At 50.0% G+C, this 24,716-nt stretch overlaps 2 protein-coding genes across 3 annotated transcripts in view; both read left to right on the top strand.

Annotated features, from left to right (window-relative positions):
* bptf (bromodomain PHD finger transcription factor) overlaps positions 1-14,815 on the top strand; it is a 36,584-nt gene extending 21,769 nt beyond the window's left edge. The window contains exons 20-29 of the mRNA XM_067231100.1: positions 1,283-4,537; positions 4,760-4,903; positions 7,435-8,463; positions 9,320-9,565; positions 11,444-11,910; positions 12,114-12,311; positions 12,421-12,610; positions 13,725-13,809; positions 14,154-14,340; positions 14,682-14,815. Of these exons, the coding sequence (XP_067087201.1) occupies positions 1,283-4,537; positions 4,760-4,903; positions 7,435-8,463; positions 9,320-9,565; positions 11,444-11,910; positions 12,114-12,311; positions 12,421-12,610; positions 13,725-13,809; positions 14,154-14,340; positions 14,682-14,700 (5,820 nt within the window). The 3' untranslated portion in view covers positions 14,701-14,815. The remainder of the gene's footprint in view (positions 1-1,282; positions 4,538-4,759; positions 4,904-7,434; positions 8,464-9,319; positions 9,566-11,443; positions 11,911-12,113; positions 12,312-12,420; positions 12,611-13,724; positions 13,810-14,153; positions 14,341-14,681) is intronic.
* A 1,848-nt stretch (positions 14,816-16,663) lies between these two features.
* On the top strand, positions 16,664-22,867 carry kpna2 (karyopherin alpha 2 (RAG cohort 1, importin alpha 1)). Of its 2 annotated transcripts, XM_067233434.1 has the most exons (11): positions 16,664-16,727; positions 16,915-17,022; positions 17,150-17,290; positions 17,814-17,902; positions 17,993-18,261; positions 18,599-18,693; positions 19,523-19,786; positions 19,970-20,203; positions 21,320-21,502; positions 21,862-22,011; positions 22,477-22,867. In XM_067233434.1, exons 2-11 carry the CDS (start codon positions 16,966-16,968, stop codon positions 22,567-22,569), a joined length of 1,575 nt encoding a protein of 524 aa, XP_067089535.1. In that variant the 5' UTR covers positions 16,664-16,727; positions 16,915-16,965; the 3' UTR covers positions 22,570-22,867. The 2 variants fall into 2 exon arrangements, with proteins under 2 accessions (XP_067089535.1, XP_067089534.1); XM_067233433.1 differs by lacking the exon at positions 16,664-16,727 and having other exon boundaries at positions 16,775-17,022.
* The last annotated feature ends 1,849 nt before the right edge of the window (positions 22,868-24,716 follow it).

Raw genomic sequence — 24,716 nt, 5'->3', positions numbered from 1 at the left:
ACTGTGTCCTGCTGTGTGAGGCAGTATGGTTAGCACTCTGTCCTGCTGTTTGAGGCAGTATGGTTAGCACTGCCCTGCTGTGTGAGGCAGTATGGTTAGCACTGTCCTGCTGTTTGAGGCAGTATGGTTAGCACTGTGTCCTGCTGTGTGAGGCAGTATGGTTAGCACTGTGTCCTGCTGTGTGAGGCAGTATGGTTAGCACTGTGTCCTGCTGTGTGAGGCAGTATGGTTAGCACTATGTCATGCTGTGTGAGGCAGTATGGTTAGCACTATGTCATGCTGTGTGAGGCAGTATGGTTAGCACTATGTCATGCTGTGTGAGGCAGTATGGTTAGCACTGTCCTGCTGTGTGAGGCAGTATGGTTAGCACTGTGTCCTGCTGTGTGAGGCAGTATGGTTAGCACTGTCCTGCTGTGTGAGGCAGTATGGTTAGCACTGTGTCCTGCTGTGTGAGGCAGTATGGTTAGCACTGTCCTGCTGTTTGAGGCAGTATGGTTAGCACTGTCCTGCTGTTTGAGGCAGTACTGTTAGCACTGTGTCCTGCTGTGTGAGGCAGTATGGTTAGCACTGTCCTGCTGTGTGAGGCAGTATGGTTAGCACTCTGTCCTGCTGTGTGAGGCAGTATGGTTAGCACTCTGTCCTGCTGTGTGAGGCAGTATGGTTAGCACTGTGTCCTGCTGTGTGAGGCAGTATGGTTAGCACTGTCCTGCTGTTTGAGGCAGTATGGTTAGCACTGTGTCCTGCTGTGTGAGGCAGTATGGTTAGCACTGTGTCCTGCTGTGTGAGGCAGTATGGTTAGCACTGTGTCCTGCTGTGTGAGGCAGTATGGTTAGCACTGTGTCCTGCTGTGTGAGGCAGTATGGTTAGCACTGTGTCCTGCTGTGTGAGGCAGTATGGTTAGCACTGTGTCCTGCTGTGTGAGGCAGTATGGTTAGCACTATGTCCTGCTGTGTGAGGCAGTATGGTTAGCACTGTCCTGCTGTGTGAGGCAGTATGGTTAGCACTGTGTCCTGCTGTGTGAGGCAGTATGGTTAGCACTGTGTCCTGCTGTGTGAGGCAGTATGGTTAGCACTGTCCTGCTGTTTGAGGCAGTATGGTTAGCACTGTGTCCTGCTGTGTGAGGCAGTATGGTTAGCACTGCATTGGTATGAGCAGCATGGCATGCTCATATAAAGGCTTATGTAATGCCTTATTGCTAATCTTTATATGCTTTTAAAGTGTTTAAAAAAACAAAAATTAAGTAATTTCTTTGTTGTCTGCTGTTTGTGCGCTTGTTGTGCAGGGCTCCAGCCAGGGGCTGACGGTGGTGATCCAGGGCCAGGGCCAGACCAGGGGCCAGCTACAGATCCTCCCCCCAGGGGTGGCTGTCCTTCCTGGGCTGGGACAGCAGCTTATGCAGGCTGCCATGCCCAATGGCCAGGTGCAGCGCTTCCTCTTCACCCCTCTACCCCCTGCCTCTACCCCAGCCTCTACACCTGCCTCTAAAACCACCTCTACCCCCTCCTCTATCCCAGCCCCTGCCTCTACTCCCACCTCTACCCCCTCCTCTATCCCAGCCCCTTCCTCTACTCCCACCTCTACCCCCTCCTCTATCCCAGCCCCTGCCTCTACTCCCACCTCTACCCCCTCCTCTATCCCAGCCCCAGCCTCTACTCCCACCTCTACCCCAGCCTCTATCCCAGCCCTTGCCTCTAAAACCAACTCCAATCCTGCCTCTACCCCTGCCTCTACCCCAGCCCCTGCCTCTAAAGCCACCTCTACCCCCTCCTCTATCCCAGCCCCTGCCTCTAAAACCATCTCTAATCCTGCCCCTGCATCTACCACCACCTCTACCTCTAGCACCGCACGTGCATCCACAACCATCTCCGCCCTTGTTTCTACAACCACCCCTGCCTCTACAACCACCCCTGTCTCTACAACCACCCCTGCCTCTGCCACCGCCTCTACCCCCTTCCATATCTCTACCCCCAACCCTGCCACTAAAATCACCCCCACCTCTTGCACCGCCCATGCATCCACAACCATCTCCACCCCTGCCTCAACTACAGCTCCTGCCTCTAAAACCACCCCTGTCTCTACAACCACCCCCACCTCTAAAACCACCTCCACTCCAGCCTCTACAACCCCCCCTTCCTCTGTCTCTACAATCACCTCCACCCCCTCTCCTATAACCACTTCAGCCTCTACGACCATCTCAGCCTCCACTCCCACCACCTCCTCTGCTTCATCCTTGTCTGCCTCCACCCTGTCCCCGGCCTCCACCGTGGCTACAGCCTCCACGCTAGCCCCAGCCTCCACCCTGAACCCAGCTCCAGCCTCCACCCTGGTCCTAGCCTCTACACTGGCCTCAGCTCCAGCCTCCACCATGGCCCCAACCTCCACCCTGGCTCCAGCCTCTACACTAGCCTCAGCTTCAGCCTCCACTATGGCCCCAACCTCCACCCTGGTCCCAACCTCCACCCTGGCTCCAGCCTCTACACTGGCCTCAGCTCCAGCCTCCACCCTGGCCCCAACCTCCACCCTGGCCCTGGCCTCCACCATGGCTACAGCCTCCACCCTGAACCCAGTTCCAGCCTTCACCATGGCCCCAACCTCCACACTGGTCCCAACCTCCACCCTGGCTCCAGCCTCTACACTGGCCTCAGCTCCAGCCTCCACCTTGGCCCCAACCTCCACACTGGTCCCAACCTCCACCCTGGCTCCAGCCTCTACACTGGCCTCAGCTCCAGCCTCCACCCTGGCCCCAACCTCCACCCTGGCCCTGGCGTCCACCATGGCTACAGCCTCCACCCTGAACCCAGTTCCAGCCTTCACCATGTCCCCAACCTCCACCCTGGTCCCAACATCCACCCTGGTCCCAACCTCCACCCTGGCTCCAGCCTCTACACTGGCCTCAGCTCCAGCCTCCACCATGGCCCCAACCTCCAACCTGGTCCCAGACTCCACCGTGTCTCCAGCCTCCGTGGTGGGTTCTGCAGTGTCCTCAAACTCAAGATGGGCTGTGAGGCCCTCTCTGCAGCCCAGGTGGAGGGCAGCATTCCAGACCCCAGCTTCCTCCCAGCCTCCACCCAGCCTCCTCCCCCCAGCCTCCTCTCAGACACAGACTCAGCCAGCAGGGGCTCCTGTTCCTGCCCCTGTCTCCATACCTGCTCCTGAAGCAGCCCCTCTCTCTGTACCTGCCCCTGTCTCCTTACCTGCCCCTGTCTCCTTACCTGCCCCTGTCTCCTTACCTGCCCCTGTCTCCTTACCTGCCCCTGTCTCCTTACCTGCCCCTGTCTCCTTACCTGCCCCTGTCTCCTTACCTGCCCCTGTCTCTGTACCTGCCCCTGTCTCTGTACCTGCCCCTGTCTCTGTACCTGCCCCTGTCTCTGTACCTGCCCCTGTCTCCTTACCTGCCCCTGTCTCCTTACCTGCCCCTGTCTCCTTACCTGCCCCTGTCTCCTTACCTGCCCCTGTCTCCTTACCTGCCCCTGTCTCTGTACCTGCCCCTGTCTCTGTACCTGCCCCTGTCTCTGTACCTGCCCGTGTCTCTGTACCTGCCCCAGTCTCTAAACCTGCCCCTGTCTCCTTACCTGCCTCAGACTCTGTACCTGTCTCTGTACCTGCCCCTGTCTCTGCACCTGCCCCTGTCTCCTTACCTTCCACAGTCTCCTTACCTGCCCCTGTCTCCTTACCTGCCCCTGTCTCCTTACCTGCCCCTAAATCTGCCCCTGTCTGCTTACCTGCCCCTGTCTATAAACCTGCCTCTGTTCCCGCTTCTGTCTCTAAACCTATCCCTTTTACTTCCTCTGTCTCCACACCTGTACATGCCCCTGTCTCCTTACCTTCCCCTAAATCTGCCCCTGTCTCCTTACCTGCCCCTGTCTCCTTACCTGCCCCTAAATCTGCCCCTGTCTCCTTACCTTCCCCTAAATCTGCCCCTGTCTCCTTACCTGCCCCTGTCTCCTTACCTGACCCTAAATCTGCCTCTGTCTCCTTACCTGCCCCTGTCTCCTTACCTTCCCCTAAATTTGCCCCTGTCTCCTTACCTTCCCCTAAATCTGCCTCTGTCTCCTTACCTGCCCCTAAATATGCCCCTGTCTCCTTACCTGACCCAAAATCTGCCCCTGTCTCCTTACCTGCCCCTAAATCTGCCCCCGTCTCTATACCTGCCTGTGTCTCCTTACCTGCCCCTGTACCACCACCTGTCTCCTTACCTCCCCCTGTACCTGCCCCTGTATCTACCCCTGTGTCCGTAACTGCCCCTGTACATGCCCCAATTTCCTTACCTGTCCCTGTAGATGCCCCAATTTCCTTACCTGCCCCTGTACATGCCCCTGTAACCCCCCAAGTGTCCCCACATTGTGCCCTTGTTACTCAAGTCTCCCTCCCCAGCCTGTCCCCCGCCATGGTCCCGACGTTCCAGACCCCAGCATCTCCTCACCTGGTCTCCCCCACCATCACCCAGACCACAGTGAAATATCCCCAGGCCCAGCACCAGGCCAAAGTCCAGACCCAGCTGATCATGGTGCAGACAGGGCTGCACCAGCAGGTCCAGGTGCTGTCTGCCCTGCCTCCTCAGCCTCATTCCCAGCTCCAGCCTCACCCCCAGCCATCGCTCCAGCCTCACCCCCAGCCATCGCTCCAGCCTCACCCCCAGCCATCGCTCCAGCCTCACCCCCAGCCATCGCTCCAGCCTCACCCCCAGCCATCGCTCCAGCCTCACCCCCAGCCATCGCTCCAGCCTCACCCCCAGCCATCGCTCCAGCCTCACCCCCAGCCATCGCCCCAGCCTCAGCCCCAGCCTCACCCCCAGCCATCGCCCCAGCCCCAGCCATCGCCCCGGCCTCACCCCCAGCACGGAGGAGCCCAGCCGCTCAGCCTGCAGCTGCCCATCCAGGTCCATCCAGCACCAGCAGTCCAGGTAGAGTACCTCCAGCCAGGTAGAATACCTCCAGCTTGGTAGAGCACCTGCAGCCTGGTAGAGCACCTGCAGCCTGGTAGAGCACCTCCAGCCAGGTAGAATACCTCCAGCCAGGTAGAATACCTCCAGCCAGGTAGAATACCTCCAGCCTGGTAGAGCACCTGCAGCCTGGTAGAATACCTCCAGCCAGGTAGAATACCTCCAGCCTGGTAGAATACTTCCAGCCAGGTAGAATACCTCCAGCCTGGTAGAGCACCTGCAGCCTGGTAGAGCACCTGCAGCCTGGTAGAGCACCTCCAGCCAGGTAGAATACCTCCAGCCAGGTAGAATACCTCCAGCCAGGTAGAATACCTCCAGCCTGGTAGAATACCTCCAGCCTGGTAGAGCACCTGCAGCCTGGTAGAATACCTCCAGCCAGGTAGAATACCTCCAGCCTGGTAGAATACCTCCAGCCTGATAGAGCACCTCCAACCAACCAAAAACAACAATCACGTGTTCAGCATCTCCTTGCTGTTAGCACCACTGTAGTAGCTTATACACATAGCTAGCCATTACTAATGCTGTCTAAAAACAAATACTCAGTTATTACAGTTGTTAATTATTATATCTATCAAAACATTAACAAACTTTTTGCCTCTTCGGGGGGGTACTAATACCGTAACTTTTTATGGTTAGGCAGTACTGTTCGGGTTGGGGTTAGGCAGTACTGTTAGGTTAGGGTTAGGCAGTACTGTTAGGGTTGGGGTTAGGCAGTACTGTTAGGTTAGGGTTAGGCAGTACTGTTAGGGTTGGGTTTAGGCAGTACTGTTAGGTTAGGGTTAGGCAGTACTGTTAGGGTTGGGTTTAGGCAGTACTGTTAGGTTAGGGTTAGGCAGTACTGTTAGGGTTGGGGTTAGGCAATACTGTTAGGTTGGGGTTAGGCAGTACTGTTAGGGTTATTTACTCTCTAAACCGTCATATTATCCGTTCTTTTCTTTCACCGTCTTCACACACAGGGTTAGCACACCCTAAAACATCACACACGTCTCTATTTCCACACATCTCTATTTCCGTTTTAACCCGAGCCCCGCCTTCAGAATAAAAGCGTTTAACTTAAAACAGGAAATGCATAACGAAACTAAGAAAACAAGCAAAAAACATGTAACAAAGGCAAAACATTCATTGATACACACAAATTGGGTTAAATACAGCAGGACCTAAATAAATCATGTTACAGGTTATCAAATCAAATCTCAGAATAAGTTTAATCGCCAAGTAGTTTCCACAACAAGGAATCGACTTTGGTGGGCAGGTGCATACAGTAAACATATAAGAATCTTTAAAAAGTGTTAAATTTAAGAAGTAAGAAATATAAACAATTTACAACAAAACTGTACAATATAAAATTAAATATTAATACAAAGAGTGCAGCGAGGCTCTGTGCCAGAGGAGCGTTAATGTAACGCTCAGTATTTTATACGCAAGTTAGTGACAATTGGGGGTTCTGGGCCTTGTTGATGAGGCCAGCTGCAGATGGAAAGAAACTGTTCTTACATTTACATTTATTCATTTAGCAGACGCTCTTATCCAGAGCGACTTACAGTAAGTACAGGGACATTCCCCCGAGGCAAGTAGGGTGAAGTGCCTTGCCCAAGGACACAACGTCATTTTGCACGGCCAGGAATCGAACCAACAACCTTCTGATTAATAGCCCGACTCCTTAACCGCTCAGACATCTGACCCTCCCTTGTGGCGTGAGGTTTTGGTCCTTATGGACCGCAGCCTCGTGCTGGAGGGGAGTGGATGGAACAGAGTGTATCCAGTAGGGCTGGGCGATATATCAAATATTAGCAATAATATCGCAATAATTTTTACGACGATGTAAAATGTGAAAATATCGAATATAGGTTATTATTGATTTATTTTGCTGGTCCTTGTATTGCTTGTGTTTTAAGCTCACCGTCTGGCTCCTCTGTGTTCACAGACACACACACACACACAAACACACACTGAAAATTGCACTCGCACAGGCACTCTCTTTTGCTCTCTTTTTGTCCTGTCACATAAGGACCTCTGCATGAATTGTTCTATGTGAGGTCCATTTTGTCAAGTTGCAAGTACCATGTTATGGCAACTGCTTAAATTTGCACTACACATTTTGTACTTTGTAACAATAGCTGTTCTATCTAAATAGTTTGTTGTTTTCTAATGGGGGCAAAATAAAATAAAAATGAAAACATATCAAGATATATATCGAATATCGTAAAAATTTTGACAATATCGAGATATCAATTTTTTTTATATATCGCCCAGCCTTAGTGTCTAGGGTGGGAGGAAGTGGCCACCTTGCTTGCCTCAAGGTCCTAGAGGGATAGCAGATTGCAGTCGATCACCTTCTTAGCAGAAATTTGAAGACATTTTGTAAACTGAGCCCTTTTTACAAAAGGCCTGTAAAAACAAGATCTGTTGTTTACAAATCCTGTAATAAGTTGTCTACGAAGCCTAAATACTGTTATAAGGTGGTGGACATTTTGTCCTCTTTTTCTTCTCAGCTGCAGGCCCAACAGGCGCCAAACTTTGTGACCATTCAGCCATCTGCTGTCGCAAAACAGATCCAAGCTCAACACCTCCGGATCCAGTCAGCGCCCCAGCCCCAGCTCCAACACCTCCAGATCCACCAGCTCCAGACCCAACACCTCCAGCTCCAGTCCCAACCCCAGACAGGAACCCAACACCTCCAGCTCCAGACCCAACACCTCCAGCTCCAGTCCCAACCCCAGACAGGAACCCAACACCTCCAGCTCCAGTCCCAACCCCAGACAGGAACCCAACACCTCCAGCTCCAGTCCCAACCCCAGACAGGAACCCAACACCTACAGCTGAAGACCCAACCCCAGACAGGAACCCAACAGCTCCAGTCCCAACCCCAGACAGGAACCCAACACCTCCAGCTCCAGTCCCAACCCCAGACAGGAACCCAACACCTCCAGCTGAAGACCCAACCCCAGACAGGAACCCAACACCTCCAGCTCCAGTCCCAACCCCAGACAGGAACCCAACACCTCCAGCTCCAGTCCCAACCCCAGACAGGAACCCAACACCTCCAGCTGAAGACCCAACCCCAGACAGGAACCCAACACCTCCAGCTGAAGACCCAACCCCAGACAGGAACCCAACACCTCCAGCTCCAGTCCCAACCCCAGACAGGAACCCAACACCTCCAGCTGAAGACCCAACCCCAGACAGGAACCCAACACCTACAGCTGAAGACCCAACCCCAGACAGGAACCCAACACCTCCAGCTGAAGACCCAACACCTCCAACTCCAGACCCAACACCTCCAGCTCCAGTCCCAACCCCAGACAGGAACCCAACACCTCCAGCTCCAGACCCAACACCTCCAGCTCCAGTCCCAACCCCAGACAGGAACCCAACACCTCCAGACCCAACCCCAGACAGGAACCCAACACCTCCAGACCCAGTGTTTCCAGTCCCAGCAACACCAGGATGCTAAGGAGGCCAGTCGGCCTAGCTCCAGCATGCACACACAGGTATCTCCCAACCAGGTATCTCCCACCCAGGTATCTCCAACGGGCTTAGGGTTGATGGGCTCATCTACACCAACAATAAAAAGCAGTCACACCTGTATCACTGATCAGGGCAGGCGGACCTATACATATTCGTCACACCAAACTTATCTGAGTTTAAAATGTAATTATAATGCTCTGTGAGTTGAGAGAGATGGTCAGGTTTGAGGGAGGGGGGGGTGGAGGTTTAATCAAGCTTGTAGAGCAGTGGTCATTGACTAGTTCTTGTTGCAGGTGTTGGAGCAGCAGAAACAGAGGAAGATGATGTCACCTGCTGAGATAAAGGACAATCAGAGGTATGTACCAGATGGTCTAGTCTGACTAACACTATACCAGCCGACCATAACATCTGACTTAACACTATACCAGCCAACCATAACATCTGACTAACACTATACCTGCCGACCATAACATCTGACTGCACCAGCCAACCATAACATCTGACTAATACTATACCAGCCGACCATAACATCTGACTAATACTATACCAGCCGACCATAACATCTGACTAACACTATACCAGCCGACCATTACATCTGCCTAACACTATACCTGCCGACCATTACATCTGACTGTATGCTGGTAGCTAATGAAGTTCCTCCTGAACAGGATGGAGCAGGAGGAGCGCATGGAAGAGAAGAGGAGGATTAAGGAGGAGGACGTGGAGGATGAGGAGAAGTGGAGGAGGACGAAGGAGCAGGAGGAGGAGGAGGAGAAGAGGAGGAGGAGGAAGGAGGAGGAGGAGAGGAGGAGGAAGGAGCGCATGGAGGAGAAGGAAGAAAGGAGGAGGAGGAAGGAGCGCATGGAGGAGGAGGAGAGGAGGAGGAGAAAGGAGGAGCAGACAGAGGAAGAGAAGAGGAGGAGGAGGAGGAAGGAGGAGCACATGGAGGAGGAAAAGAGGAGGAGGAGGAGGAGGGAGGAGCGCATGGAGGAGGAGGAGAGGAGGAGGAGGAAGGAGGAGGCTGAGGAGAAGAGACGCTCTAAGCAGAGTGTCTGCAGAGTGTCGGCAGGGCTGTACAGACACAAGGAGCACCTAAAGCAGGAGATCCTGAAGAAGAGAGCTTTGCTGGACAAGGAGCTGAAGCTGGAGGTTCAGGTAAGGACCACACACACCTGATACTCCCACACACACACCTGTTACTCCCACACACACACCTGATACTCCCACACACACACCTGTTACTCCCACACACACACCTGTTACTCACACACACACACCTGATACTCCCACACACACACCTGTTACTCCCACACACACACACCTGTTACTCCCACACACACACCTGATACTCCCACACACACACCTGATACTCCCACACACACACCTGTTACTCCCACACACACACCTGATACTCCCACACACACACACCTGTTACTCCCACACACACACACCTGATACTCCCACACACACACACCTGTTACTCCCACACACACACCTGATACTCCCACACACACACACCTGTTACTCCCACACACACACCTGATACTCCCACACACACACACCTGATACTCCCACACACACACCTGATACTCCCACACACACACACCTGATACTCCCACACACACACACCTGATACTCCCACACACACACACCTGATACTCCCACACACACACACCTGATACTCCCACACACACACACCTGATACTCCCACACACACACACACCTGTTACTCCCACACACACACACACACACACACCTGATACTCCCACACACACACACCTGATACTCCCACACACACACACCTGATACTCCCACACACACACACCTGATACTCCCACACACACACACCTGATACTCCCACACACACACACCTGTTACTCCCACACACACACCTGTTACTCCCACACACACACCTGATACTCCCACACACACACCTGATACTCCCACACACACACACCTGATACTCCCACACACACACCTGTTACTCCCACACACACACCTGTTACTCCCACACACACACACCTGTGACTCCCACACACACACACCTGTTACTCCCACACACACACCTGTTACTCCCACACACACACCTGATACTCCCACACACACACCTGTTACTCCCACACACACACCTGTTACTCCCACACACACACACCTGTGACTCCCACACACACACACCTGTTACTCCCACACACACACCTGTTACTCACACACACACACACCTGTTACTCCCACACACACACACACCTGATACTCCCACACACACACACCTGTTACTCCCACACACACACACACCTGATACTCCCACACACACACACCTGTTACTCCCACACACCTGTTACTCCCACACACACACCTGATACTCCCACACACACACCTGTTACTCCTACACACACACACCTGATACTCCCACACACACACCTGTTACTCCCACACACACACCTGTTACTCCCACACACACACCTGTTACTCCCACACACACACCTGTTACTCCCACACACACACACCTGTTACTCCCACACACACACACCTGTTACTCCCACACACACACCTGATACTCCCACACACACACACCTGTTACTCCCACACACACACCTGATACCCCCACACACACACACCTGTTACTCCCACACACACACACCTGTTACTCCCACACACACACCTGTTACTCCCACACACACACACCTGTTACTCCCACACACACACCTGTTACTCCCACACACACACACCTGTTACTCCCACACACACACACCTGTTACTCCCACACACACACACCTGTTACTCCCACACACACACCTGTTACTCCCACACACACACACCTGTTACTCCCACACACACACACCTGTTACTCACACACACACACACCTGTTACTCACCCACACACACACCTGTTACTCCCACACACACACCTGGGAAACTTGACACACACACCCCTGACACACATGTACTTCTGAACATGCCTGACACACACTAATCTGGACTTTGTTGGCTGTGTCCTTCTCTCTCCCTCCCCCTACCTCCCTCCTCCCCTGTCAGGAGGAGTTGAGGAGGGATATCAGCCGACTGAGGAGGGAGAAGGAGAGAGCACAGGCAGCAATCAACCAGGCTGCTTCCTCCTCCTCCTCTCACTCCTCCTCTCACTCCTCCTCTCACTCCTCCTCCCACTCTTCCTCTCACTCCTCCTCTCACTCTTCCTCTCAGTCCGCACATAAACGCAAGGGGGAGGAAGAGAAAGATGGAAGCCGGCAAAGAGATGGAGAAAGGGACCGTAAAAGACAGAGAGATTCCTATATGGATGGAGACAGAAACACATATGTAGACAGGGACAGGGGTAAACCTAGAGATGGAGAGAGAGTCAAATACAAAGACAAAGAGAGAGATCGGGCCATGGACTCCTCCTCATGTTCTTCCAAGCCCAAAAAGACAGTGGTTTCTACCTCAGGAGATCCTAGGAGAGACACCAACCTGTACTGCGTCTGCAGAACACCGTATGATGAGTCTAGGTGAGACATGTTTACCAGCCCTGAGCAACTACAAAGTTCCGCCCCTTCATAATTTCACAAAATGCTTTCATGAATATTCATTTTGGTTCTTTCCCATTCTCTATGTGACGCATTAACACGGGCAGTTATCACACACAACCCTTCCCTGTGATCCGTCAGAGGGCAGAGTAGTGTTCTAAGTTCTTACGGTGTTCCTGTTCTAGGTTCTACATTGGCTGTGACCTGTGTTCTAACTGGTTCCACGGTGCATGTGTGGGGATCACCGAGCAGCAGGCCCGTCTCCTGGACGACTACGTCTGTGCCGACTGCTCGGGTGCGCAGGAGGGCGGGGCGGGGCAGGAGGGCGGGGCCAGCACGGAGGAACTCTACTGCATCTGCAGGACTCCTTATGATGAAGCACAGTAAGACCTCACCCTGACTCCAGCACCCTGACCCCACACTGCATCATCCTGACCTGAACACTGACCCCACACTGCATCACCCCAACCCATCTGACCCTCTCCCTGGCAGGTTCTATATTGGCTGTGACCGGTGCCAGAGCTGGTACCATGGGCGCTGTGTGGGCATTGTGCCAAGCGAGGCAACGCACATCGACACGTATGTGTGCCCACCGTGCCAGGCCACGCAGGACACCACCGTGCTCACGCCGCTCACCGCTAAGGACTACGAGGGTTTGAAAAGAATACTGCGAGCCTTACAGGTAGGGGAGCGTAGGGGAGCATGGTGTAGCATGGTGTAGCATAGCAGGCCTTACAGGTAGGGGAGCATGGTGTAGCATAGCAGGCCTTACAGGTAGGGGAGTGTGGTGTAGCATGGTGTAGCATAGCAGGCCTTACAGGTAGGGGAGCGTGGTGTAGCGTAGCGGGCCTTACAGGTAGGGGAGCGTGGTGTAGCGTAGCGGGCCTTACAGGTAGGGGAGCGTGGTGTAGCGTAGCAGGCCTTACAGGTAGGGGAGCGTGGTGTAGCGTAGCGGGCCTTACAGGTAGGGGAGCGTGGTGTAGCGTAGCGGGCCTTACAGGTAGGGGAGTGTGGTGTAGCGTAGCGGGCCTTACATGTAGGGGAGCGTGGTGTAGCGTATCAGGCCTTACAGATAGGGGAGCGTTGTGTAGCGTAGCAGGCCTTACAGGTAGGGGAGCGTGGTGTAGCATGGTGTAGCATAGCAGGCCTTACAGGTAGGGGAGCGTGGTGTAGCGTAGCAGGCCTTACAGGTAGGGGAGCGTGGTGTAGCGTAGCGGGCCTTACAGGTAGGGGAGCGTGGTGTAGCGTAGCAGGCCTTACAGGTAGGGGAGCGTGGTGTAGCGTAGCAGGCCTTACAGGTAGGGGAGCGTGGTGTAGCATAGCAGGCCTTACAGGTAGGGGAGCGTGGTGTAGCATGGTGTAGCATAGCAGGCCTTACAGGTAGGGGAGCGTGGTGTAGCATGGTGTAGCGTAGCAGGCCTTACAGGTAGGGGAGCGTGGTGTAGCATAGCAGGCCTTACAGGTAGGGGAGCGTGGTGTAGCATAGCAGGCCTTACAGGTAGGGGAGTGTGGTGTAGCATGGCATAGAATACAATAGCAAAGTATAGCATAGAATATGATAGGATAGTGCAGTTTAGCATAGAATATGATAGGATAGTGCAGTTTAGCATAGAATATGATAGGATAGGGTAGCATGATTTGCCCGGTATAGCAGAGGATAGGATACTTTGGCACAGCTCCCTATAGCATGGCGCATAGCATAGCACTGTATAGAGTAGTATAGCACAGCATAGAACTACTTTAGATTAGAACATATCATAGCATGATGAGCTCTACCCGCCTATCTGCTTTATCAGGCTCATAAGATGGCCTGGCCCTTCCTCGAGCCTGTGGACCCTGGAGATGCCCCTGACTACTATGGAGTCATCAAGGAACCAATGGGTGAGCCTTAAATCTATTACCTCTCTTTCCTCTGTACCAGAAGGCAGTTTCCTGTCTCTGACCTATAGCACATGGGAACTACCTAGTCAGTGGTAGTAGATGGTGACTGTGCTCCTCATTGCGGTAGTTTAAGTAGTTATTGGTGGTAGTTTACAGATGGTAGCGGTAGTTTATGAATGGTAGTGGATGATAGTTGTAGTTTGTGGATGGTAGTTGTAGTTTTTGTATGGTAGTGGATGGTAGTTTATGGATGGTAATTTAGTTTATAGGTGGTCGTTTACAGATGGTATTTTATGGATGGTTAGGATTGTTTAGCTTACGTTATGACTGTGCTCCTGTCCTAGACTTCTCTACTATGGACGCCAGGCTGCAGCAGCGCTACTACAGCAAGCTGACGGAGTTTGTGGCCGACGTGACCAAAGTTTTTGAAAACTGCCGCTACTACAACCCCCCCGACTCCCCCTTCTACCAGTGTGCCGAGCAGCTGGAGGACGTGTTCGTGCAGAAGCTCAAGAGCTTCAAAGCTGGCAGGTCAGTCCCACGAGCAGGGACTGTCCTCTCCTCTCTCCCCTCTCCTCCTCTCCTCTCTCCCCTATCCTCCTCTTCCCTCCTCTTTCTCCTCTCCTATGTCCTCAGTGGGACCAGCCATGTTGTCCTACCTGTGTGCTTGCTGTGCCTATGGTAGTGCTGCTGTAGACTCACTATGACTCCTCTCAGATCAGCATGTGGGCTTCTGGGTGCACATTCCCCTAAAAGCTGTATGTGCACGTGTGTGTCTGCATGTGTACGTTTGTCTGCCACATCTAACCATGCATCATCCCCAGTGTGTTCAAGTTGCATGTCTGATTTACACCTCATTCTCTCTGTTGCAGGTGGTCTTCTCAGGTGTGAGGGTGTTGATGGGACAGGCAGCTCCGTAGGGACACTAGCTCCGGACTGGTGGCTTCCTTGACAGTGGACATTCTGTGCCCTTGTAGAAGATAGTAGAAGCAATCCAAACCATGTTTTTGAGTTTTAGGTGAAGGAATTCCAAAGATGCCTTTAGTGGCTATCTGTAGTTGGCAGCCACCTAGACTCATCTCACAGAAACCAGGAAAACGCTGTACATTTATTTTCACTTCATTGAATTTTAGTGTTTAAATCTGGCATGTACAACTCGGCAAAGCATGAGTTGTTTATGAATCTGTTTTAGTTGGTTGGTGGTTCATTCAATTGTCAGTTGGATTAAAGATCCAGATTTCTCAACCGTCGTTGTAAAAGTGAGTGTTTTATTGTAGGCCGTTTTGTGTTGCCTCCTGGTGGCCTTGCTAACAGTTAAGATGTGATGTGTTACTGGGTAGGCAGGCCGCCTGCTCAGTGGGGAGGAGACATCCAGCTCCACTACTTGATTGTTATTATTTTGGGGAGTTTTAAATAATTTTGTGATTGATTAAAACAATAAATGTAATGGTTGTATGGTTTTTAAAATCCTTTTGTGAAGGATTGTTGTATAGTTCAAACATCCTGTGGTCCTGGTTCAAGAAGAATTAACCCCTCATTCCCACCTGCAGCCCCCTGCTCCTAAGTCCACGGGTCACTGCATTGATCTGTTTGTCCATGTTCATGTCACTTGTGTTTAGAGAGTACTAAATAAAAACCTGTAAAGTTTCTAACCTGTCCTCCACCTCCCTTTCTCTCCCGTTCTGTAGGGCTCATAACCACAAGCTTCAGATGTCCTCTCTGGCCTCTTAGAGCTGCTTCTCAAGGACTGGTGCTGCACATTGGCACCTGGGGGTCAATACTGGCACCTGGGGGGGTGAATACTGGCTCCGGGGGGGGTCAATCTGGCACCTGGGGGTCAATACTGGCACCTGGGGGGGTGAATACTGGCTCCGGGGGGGGTCAATCTGGCACCTGGGGGTCAATACTGGGTCCTGGGGGTCAATAAATAGTTTTGTTTTTCTTCAGACGCTTACCTCGGACAGTCCACATACTTCCATTAAGAAATGTTCTTTCTTGATCATTCCTTTCTATTACTCTCTCCTTTCTGGACCACTGTTTTGGTTGCGCACACAGCCTTCATGTGTTCAAGACAGACATTTTAGTGCTGATACACTCAGCTTACTGAGCAAGGCTGGATACTAACTGGATAGTTCCACATTATGGCCCTGGGACATCGAGAAGGATAACTAGAGTGGACGTAGCGGTCTCCTTTCTTTGTGAAGCATCTTAACTCAATTTTTTCTTATTTTTTGGGGTATTTCAACTGATTAAATCTTGATGTAGGTTAAATGAAACTGAATAAAGGAAGAAGCTCTTCACTCAAATGTGTCTGAACTTTTTTCTGGAGGTGAGGTCATACTGTGGAGGTGGTGGCCGATCGAATGGTTTCTCACAGGAATGTTTATGGAAGACAAAATGCACATTGGTTCTTAGCTGACCTGTAACAGCTGACAACATCTTCAGGGTCATCCAAGATAAGAAGTTTGAATCATTGTTAGATTCGGTTCACTTGGAAAAATGTCTGGGAGTTCAAACCATCACAGACAACATAAAGGGCACGGATATTTCACTTTTAAGTCATACTTTGTTTTTGCAACAAATGCATCACTTTGCTGACCAGAAAACAAACTGAACTACCACATATTTAGTTGTCACTGTTTAAAAGCTGTAAACGTGGCAAGTACTTGGACAAAACGGCATAAGCCTGCCGAGAGAAGCTCGGTGTGGCCCACGCACAAGACAACGTGAGCCTCTGTAAACTCGCGATGAAGCTCTGGCATTGCGTCATATCCGGAGAACCCTGTGATTTTTCAAAACAGTCCAATAGGACCGTGCTTTGACTCGAACAGGCCAATCACTGGAGATTGTGGCACGAATTTAAAGGTCTGTACAGTTTCTTTTTCTAACAGAAATTTCTAAACAAGTACCAGGAAGAGGTAAGTGGATCAACTAGCTTACTTACTACATAAGTTAATTTATTTTAGTATTTTCGCGTCATATTAATATAGCTAATTCATTTGCTGTAGTGGAACTAACGATTGCTTTGACGATAGGCTCTCTTGTTTGCAAAGGAATTCCCAGTTGGCTGATATGCTGATAACACACTGTATTTATGCTTTTCAGAAATTATAGGGCCTACAGTTTTAAGATCAATCTGCAGTCAAACGCGACAAGATGTCTGAGAACGCAGATCGTCTGAATAAATTCAAGAACAAGGGCAAAGATGCAAATGTACGTCGAGTGTATAGTAAAGTACTGTACACGTATGCTTCATGAGTAACTAATGCACCAAGCTTCACTTGGGCGAGAATCATTGATCCATCATCTGTGATCTCTTATCAATTTCACTTTTCTCCAGGAACTTCGTCGACGAAGGGTCGAGGTAAACGTGGAGCTTCGTAAAGCCAAGAAGGATGATCAGATATTCAAGAGGAGGAACGTGACCACTCTGCCTGACGAGGCTACCTCGCCTCTGCAAGAGAAAAGTCAAAATGCACAGGTAAGACGGTGTTTAAAACAACTTTTATCGGTAAGCTTAATTGCACTACTTGTGTGATCTCTCAAGTATTATTCAAGCCGACACTTTGATCTACTGTAGCCGAGTTGGATCACATGTATTAGCTGCAATTATGGGGATCACAAAAGACAAAGGTGTGGTTACTGTCGCTTGATCTTAATATTAACAGCCCATTCTATAGCTTTACTACTGCTGATCACCCATAATCTGTTTATTTATTAAACACTGGCCAGAGATGGCGTTGTACCCATTAATGTAGTAATTTAACCTGAATTTATTTACATAATTTTACATGGCGATCGACGAGCTACTGGCACTGTATCGAAGCCGTTGCGATATGACGACTATGAATCTCGCATATTATGGTCAGCAATTACAGGGCCTATCAATACGTGTTAGTCTGCTCGGCAAAGTAATAACATATAAGGCTATTTACTTAAAAGAGACTGAGTGGCCGTGTCACCTGGAGACTGACTAGTTTACTCATTGTGTTGCATGAACGCAGCCGTCTCGGCACTGGACGGTAGCGGAGATCGTAGCAGGGGTGAACAGCGCGAGCCTGGACGTGCAGCTGCAGGCCACTCAAGCCGCCAGGTAAGGAGCTCTGCCGCATGTGCAGGCTGTATGACGGACTCGGGATGAAGGAACGTGATCTCACACTCTGTGCCGTTTCTGTGTTAACAGAAAGTTGCTGTCTCGCGAGCGGCACCCCCCCATAGACCACATCATCTCCGCGGGGCTGATCCCCAGGTTCGTGTCCTTCCTGGGGCTCGAGGAGTCATCTCCCATCCAGTTTGAGGCTGCGTGGGCGCTGACCAACATCGCGTCCGGCACCTCGGACCAGACCACAGCGGTGGTGGAGGGGGGGGGCATCCCAGCCTTCGTCAGCCTGGTCCGCTCCCCCCACCCCCATATCAGTGAGCAGGCCGTTTGGGCGCTAGGCAACATTGCTGGTAAGGACTTCCTGGAGTCACTCTTGGTGTGTGTGTGTGTTCGGCAACTTATATTTTATTTGATTGTATATTTAATTCTATTCTAATCACACTTAGTACTGCTAGTTCATGTACCCTTAGTATAGATAGTCCACATATTTAAATTTTAGGTCCCTATATGTTTATTGTATGCACCTTCCTGCCAAAGCAAATTCCTTGTCTGTGCAAACTTTCATGGCGAATAAATCCCATTCTGATTCAGATTCTGTTCTCATGGTGTGTGTGTTGTCATGGTGTGTGTGTTGTCATGGTGTGTGTGTTGTCATGGTGTGTGTGTTCACTGTGGTGTGTGTTCCAGGGGATGGCTCAGCCTACAGGGATCTCGTCATCAAACACGGGGCGGTGGCTCCGCTGCTGAGCTTGCTGGCTGTCCCTGACCTCTCTGTCCTCTCGGTGGGTACCAGGACACTCACACACACTACACACAGAGGGGGGAGGAGGGGATCTGGGGTTAGGACAGCAGGCACAGCTGCATCCACCAATCACAGATGAGGACCTCTTCCCTATTCTGGTTTCAAATTCAAACCTTCAAACCCCTCTCCCCGTTTCCTGTCTGAAGTGCTGGCCCGGCCACTAGGGGGTGTTGTAGTAGCTGTAGTATTTATAAGGTTTGGCAGTAGTACATTTCACCAGATTTTAATAAACAAATAGTGCTTATCGACAGTAAGGGTGGGAATCTTTTGGTACCTCACAATTCGAATTGATTCTTGGGGTCACGATTTGATAAAAACTGTATTCACAATTAGATTTTTAATCAAATTTTGATTCAATATATGCTTACATTTGATTCCAGTTTGCTGTTTAGTGTTACTTGTTTCTATTTGACTGTGATAGGCAGTTAAGTGTTGGAAGAAAAAAATCCCAATGCATCAAAACCTTGAAATGTATTGTTTTTCTTGCAGTTTAGTAAACTCATTGTTATTATTATTTTATTTTTTTAAGAACAAAATATAAACGATTTTTGACATTTGTAAATCGATATGAATCGCTAGAAGACTGAATCGCGATTCAAATGCAAACCTATTTTTCCCCCCCACCCCTAATAGACAGTATATAAGGTTCAGAAGTGTGTGTGTGTATAAAATTCAGAAGTGTATATAGAAAGTTTATAAGGTTCAGAAGTGTTTGTGTATAAGGTTCAGAAGTGTGTGTGTGTGTGTATATAAGATTCAGAAGTGTATATAAGGTTCAGAAGTCCTGAGCTGGTCCTAACTCTCCCCAGGCCGGCTATCTGAGGAACGTGACGTGGACGCTGTCCAACTTGTGTCGGAACAAGAGCCCCGCCCCCCCGCCAGGCGCCGTGCAGCAGCTGCTGCCTGCGCTGGTGCGCCTGCTTCACCACGGCGACCGAGAGGTTCTGGCGGACGCTTGTTGGGCCGTGTCCTACCTGACGGACGGACCCAACGACAGGATCCAGGTGGTGGTTCAGACCGGCCTGTTGCCACGTCTGGTCACCCTGCTGGGCTGTGGAGAGCTGTCTGTCCTGGTGGGTGCATGTGTGTGTATATACGTGAACACACACACAGCTACAACACACACACTGTGACTTACACAAAAATGTATACACACACTGACCATAAAAGGTTCTAACGGCTATAGCACTGTAAACACGGAACAAATGTACCTTACTCACCTTAACCCTTGGAGTGTGTTTGATTTGCCCCTGCAGACGCCCTCCCTGCGCGCCCTGGGCAACATCGTGACTGGGACGGACGAGCAGACCCAGGCTGTGCTGGATGCAGGTGTGCTGGCTGTGTTCCCGCCCCTGCTGCGCCACGCTCGGCCCAGCGTGCAGAAGGAAGCGGCCTGGACGCTGTCCAACGTGACGGCTGGCAGTGAGGGGCAGATCCAAGCAGTGCTGGACGCAGGCCTGCTGCCCCTGCTGGTGGACCTGCTGAGACAGGTGTGCTTGTTTATGTCTGTCTGGGCTGGGCAAGTAGGGGGGGCGGGGGCACTATTAATGATGATATTTAATGACCGTATTTCTTCGAATAAACGCCGCACCAAAAATGAACATTGTGTAATAAATGCCGCCCTCGATTAAACGCTGCACCAAAAAAACAAAAAACGGTTATTTAATTGGTTAAATTAAAATACAGTATTTATTAGGGTTGGTGTACCAGGTAGTTCATCGAAGCGAGGTAGCTGACTGCCACTCGCAAATTCACCTTTCATCAACCCCAAGTACTCGTGCTACAGATCTGTTGCTGCTGGTGAGGGCTTTCTGCACAGCTTTCTGTTTGACAGCTGAAGTGTAAGAACTTTTCGGCATGCTGCTTCAGATTTCTGCACAATGTAGAACACGCGTATTTGAGACAGTTAAAGTACTACCCACGCACACCTAATTGACCACAAAGCATTGTAAGTGGGGTCTTCGTAAAAGCGTTGTGAATGGTTCGCACTTGTACTCCCGACTGAACACGCGACTTAAATTTTACACTAGGCTTTGTGTTTGACCTCCTTGTCTATTCTTTGTTTGTCTATGGCCGCACTGCAGCTATAATTCACTGCATTTAGTCATTTAGCAGAAATCTCTCTTACTAATTAAACGCTGCCCCTCGAATAAACGCAGCACCAAAAATGAACATTGTTTAATCGAAGAAATACGGTATTTCTTCTTGCCGTGTTTCCCCCAAAAATTTTTTTAACTGACTCGCAAGATAGTTTGTTACACATAAACATCGGGGACGTCATCCTTGGAAGAGGGCAGGGGACTGTCAGGAAGTGCTTGGCAAGTGATTGGTTGAACCATCAGTCTGTCACAGGCTGACTTCAACCACGTCTGTAGCTGCCAGTAGTTCCTTATAAGACAATTATTGGTCCCAACCCCTGTGGTTCAGGCACACACAGATAACTTGGAGCTTGGCAATATGTATTTCTGATTGGTCAATGTTTATCTGAGGTTATTCAGTTGAGGGGTGATACTCTGGCGCACTCATGCATAATACCATATCTCAAACACTCACAAAGACTTCTTAAAAATATTGATGATCTTTCCCCTCCTCCCCTCCATCTGCAGGGTGACTTTAAGACACAGAAGGAGGCGGTGTGGGCGGTGACCAACCTGACCAGCGGGGGCAGCGTGGAGCAGGTGGTGCAGCTGGTGCAGAGCAGTGCTTTGGATCCCCTGCTGTCACTGCTGTCCTCCAAAGACACCAAGACTCTGCTGGTCATCCTGGATGCCCTCACCAACATCTTCCTGGTGAGGCTCACCCCCCCCCCCCCCCCCCCCCCCCAACATCTTCCTGGTGAGGCTCACCCCCCCCCCCCCCCCAACATCTTCCTGGTGAGGCTCACCCCCCCCCCCCCCCCCCCCCCAACATCTTCCTGGTGAGGCTCACCCCCCCCCCCCCCCAACATCTTCCTGGTGAGGCTCACCCCCCCCCCCCCCCCAACATCTTCCTGGTGAGGCTCACCCCCCCCCCCCCCCCAACATCTTCCTGGTGAGGCTCACCCCCCCCCCCCCCCCCAACATCTTCCTGGTGAGGCACACCAACACAGAAACTACACATAGTGTTCTTAGTGCTTGGATGGCTCGAACAGTGAAGTGTGTGTGTCCAGGCTGGGGAGAAGATCGAGGAGACAGACAAGCTGTGCCTGATGGTGGAGGAGTGTGGGGGGTTGGACCGTATCGAAGCCCTGCAGTCTCACCAGAACGAGATGGTCTACAAGGCCTCGCTGGCACTCATAGAGAAATACTTCTCTGCAGAGGTGAGGAGACTCGCCTGTTCAGACTGTTCTGTCCTTGATGTTGTGGCTCAGTCATGCAGCATTCTGAAGCTTTTCCCGATATTTTTAAATAGCCAAGCTACTTTATCTGCCGATAATATGTTTATAATTCACTGGAATAATCAGTTAAATGGCAACCTGCAAAATCATGCCTATAGAGGAGGTGCATTTGTTCTGTTTGGTAGCTGATAAAAGGATTGTGTGTGTGCGCATACGCGCGCGTTGCATTGAAGACCACGTTACAGCAGTTTCATGCGTTGTCACTATGACGACCAGCAAGATGGAAGGGGTGCCATCTACAGCGGAGGACAGAAGTACAATACTGTACATTTAACCCAACCTGTACTGTGACAAATGACTAAATGACTAAATGTAAATGACTAAATGTACTGTACAGTTGAGCCGGTGTTCTGTGCTACCGGTTCTAACATGTTACCTGTGTTGCAGGAGGAGGAGGACCAGCAGGTGGCACCTGCAGCTATGACTGATGGTTACGCATTCCAGATCAACGACAACCAAACAAGCACTTTCAACTTCTAAACTCATCCCATCTCCCCCTGCCTACTGCTCTGTGTTCTGTTTCTACTGTCTTATGTCTCTACTGCTCTGTGTTCTGTTTCTACTGTCTTATGTCTCTACTGCTCTGTGTTCTGTTTCTACTGTCTTATGTCTCTACTGCTCTGTGTCTCCTGTTACTACTGTCTGTTATGTCAATGTGACGATGGAAGTCAGGCATGTATATTACCTTTTAATCAGGTTTAAACTGTAAATAAAGTTTTAAAAGAAGCCCTTTTGTACGTTTTCAGCATGAAATAAAACGCTTGTTCCATAAAGAGTTTACCGAGTAAGCCAGACTTATGTCAGTGAGTCTGACTCATTTCTAGTTCATTCGGTTCCATAAAGCTAGTTACTTCGAACTCAATTACTATGACAACTTAGGCTGCGAAACTAGCCAGGTCTGGGGCAGGCTAACTGTCAGGCTTAGCCTGAGTTGGTGCTTAACCAGACCTTCCTGTAATGCTGACCCAATGGGAAAACGATTATTCACTATGATTTTCTGACATGACGCTAAATTTTACTTTATATCAGTCCAAAAATGTAACTCAACAAAACACAAGCCGCAGTCTTTGCGGGAGTGAAAATCAAGATAAACAATAATAAAAGTAATAAAACCCTTCTGAGAAAATTACTAAAATGCTTTGGTAAAAAGATAGGTTTTAAGCTGTCTTTTGAAAATTTCTATCATGTTTGCTTCTCTAATATTTATGGGTAATGTGTTCCATAATTTTGGGGCGTAGTTGGTAAGGCTGCATCACCAATCTTCTTCTGACTGCTCCTGGTGACCTCTAATAGGCCTGTGTCTGATGATCGCAGTGTTCTATCTGGTGTGTAGTTAGTAAGAGAGTTAGCAATGTAGCTAGGTCCTTGTCCATTTAGAACTTTGTATGTGAGTAAAAGGACCTTAAAGTCAATTCTGAAGGTAACAGGGAGCCAGTGTAAAGTAGCTAGGACAGGACTAATGTGTTATTTCCTTTTAGTTTTGGTTAATAATCTAGCTGCAGAGTTTTGAATGAGCTGTAGTCTTTCAGTGGTTTTCTTGGGAAGACCTGCAAAAAGTGTGTTGCAGTAGTCCAGCTGGCTGGATATAAAAGCTTGAATTAGCTTCTCTGCATCATTTTAGTTTATGAATGGTCGTACCTTCGCTATGACAATGTCTAGTCCACATAACTTTGACTCTAGGTTTAGCATGGATGTTATGTGACTGAAGATTTCTGTTTTGTGATTTACTGGATTAGTGTGGTGTCACAGAAAGGGTCGGGGCATTAGTCAATCAGGATGCTCCAATGACAAAATGCATGATAAACATGTCCCAGATTACTCAAATGTTTCTAATTAGCCTAAATAAAGTTCTATAAATAGGCTGAGGAACTCAACGTACATCATGGCGTGTCCTTTCATTGACGAGGTGGTAAACGAGAGAGCTGTCATCATACGAAGGGCTCTTCAAAGAAAGCGAACATTCAGGGACTGCACAGTATCAATGTGCAGGTAAGGTAGCCTACTATTAATTGAGATAATGCTTGTGGGGGTTGTAGAATAGATTGTGATAAATGGCCTAGCATAGCACTATGGATGGAACATAACATAACCATATATATAGCATAGCACTATGGATGGAACATAACATAACCATATATATAGCATAGCACTATGGATGGAACATAACACAACCATATATATATGGTTATGTTCCATCTGCTTTAGGCTCTAAAATCTTGTCAGAGTTGCCTTGGCCTAATTCAACACTTTTGCCACAATTTTGACATATAGCCTACTTAGTTACATTTATTTTTACACTTTTCATGCTTATTATTCCAGTCGAATGACCAACATGTTTTCAGATGATCTGTGATGCTGAATGTGTCATCACGTGTTTTCAGATGATCTGTGATGCTGAATGTGTCATCACAAACGTGGAGGCAAAGTTGCCTGGCTCGGTGCATGATTCCCGAATCTTTCGCGCCTCAACAATTTCCAGACAATTGTCACAAGGTAGGCTCAATGTATAGGCCTATTGTAAATGTAATTTCAATGTACAGCTTTACAAAATACAGTCTGCAAAATTTACCCAGGAGAAGTCTCAAGGGTTTTGCTGGGAGACAAGGGATAGGCCTGCCAGTCCTATC

Source organism: Osmerus mordax, chromosome 3 (assembly GCF_038355195.1).
Source record: "Osmerus mordax isolate fOsmMor3 chromosome 3, fOsmMor3.pri, whole genome shotgun sequence".
NCBI classification, from domain to species: domain Eukaryota; kingdom Metazoa; phylum Chordata; class Actinopteri; order Osmeriformes; family Osmeridae; genus Osmerus; species Osmerus mordax.
This window is presented reverse-complemented; position numbering and strand designations above follow the sequence as displayed.

Bases quoted from the DNA above. Each gene is read 5' to 3' on its own strand.
- kpna2 (XM_067233434.1), top strand. From the start codon at position 16,966: ATGTCTGAGAACGCAGATCGTCTGAATAAATTCAAGAACAAGGGCAAA. The intron at 17,023-17,149 runs GTACGTCGAGTG...ACTTTTCTCCAG, and splicing joins ACAAGGGCAAAGATGCAAAT to GAACTTCGTCGACGAAGGGT. The intron at 18,694-19,522 runs GTGGGTACCAGG...AACTCTCCCCAG, and splicing joins CTGACCTCTCTGTCCTCTCG to GCCGGCTATCTGAGGAACGT.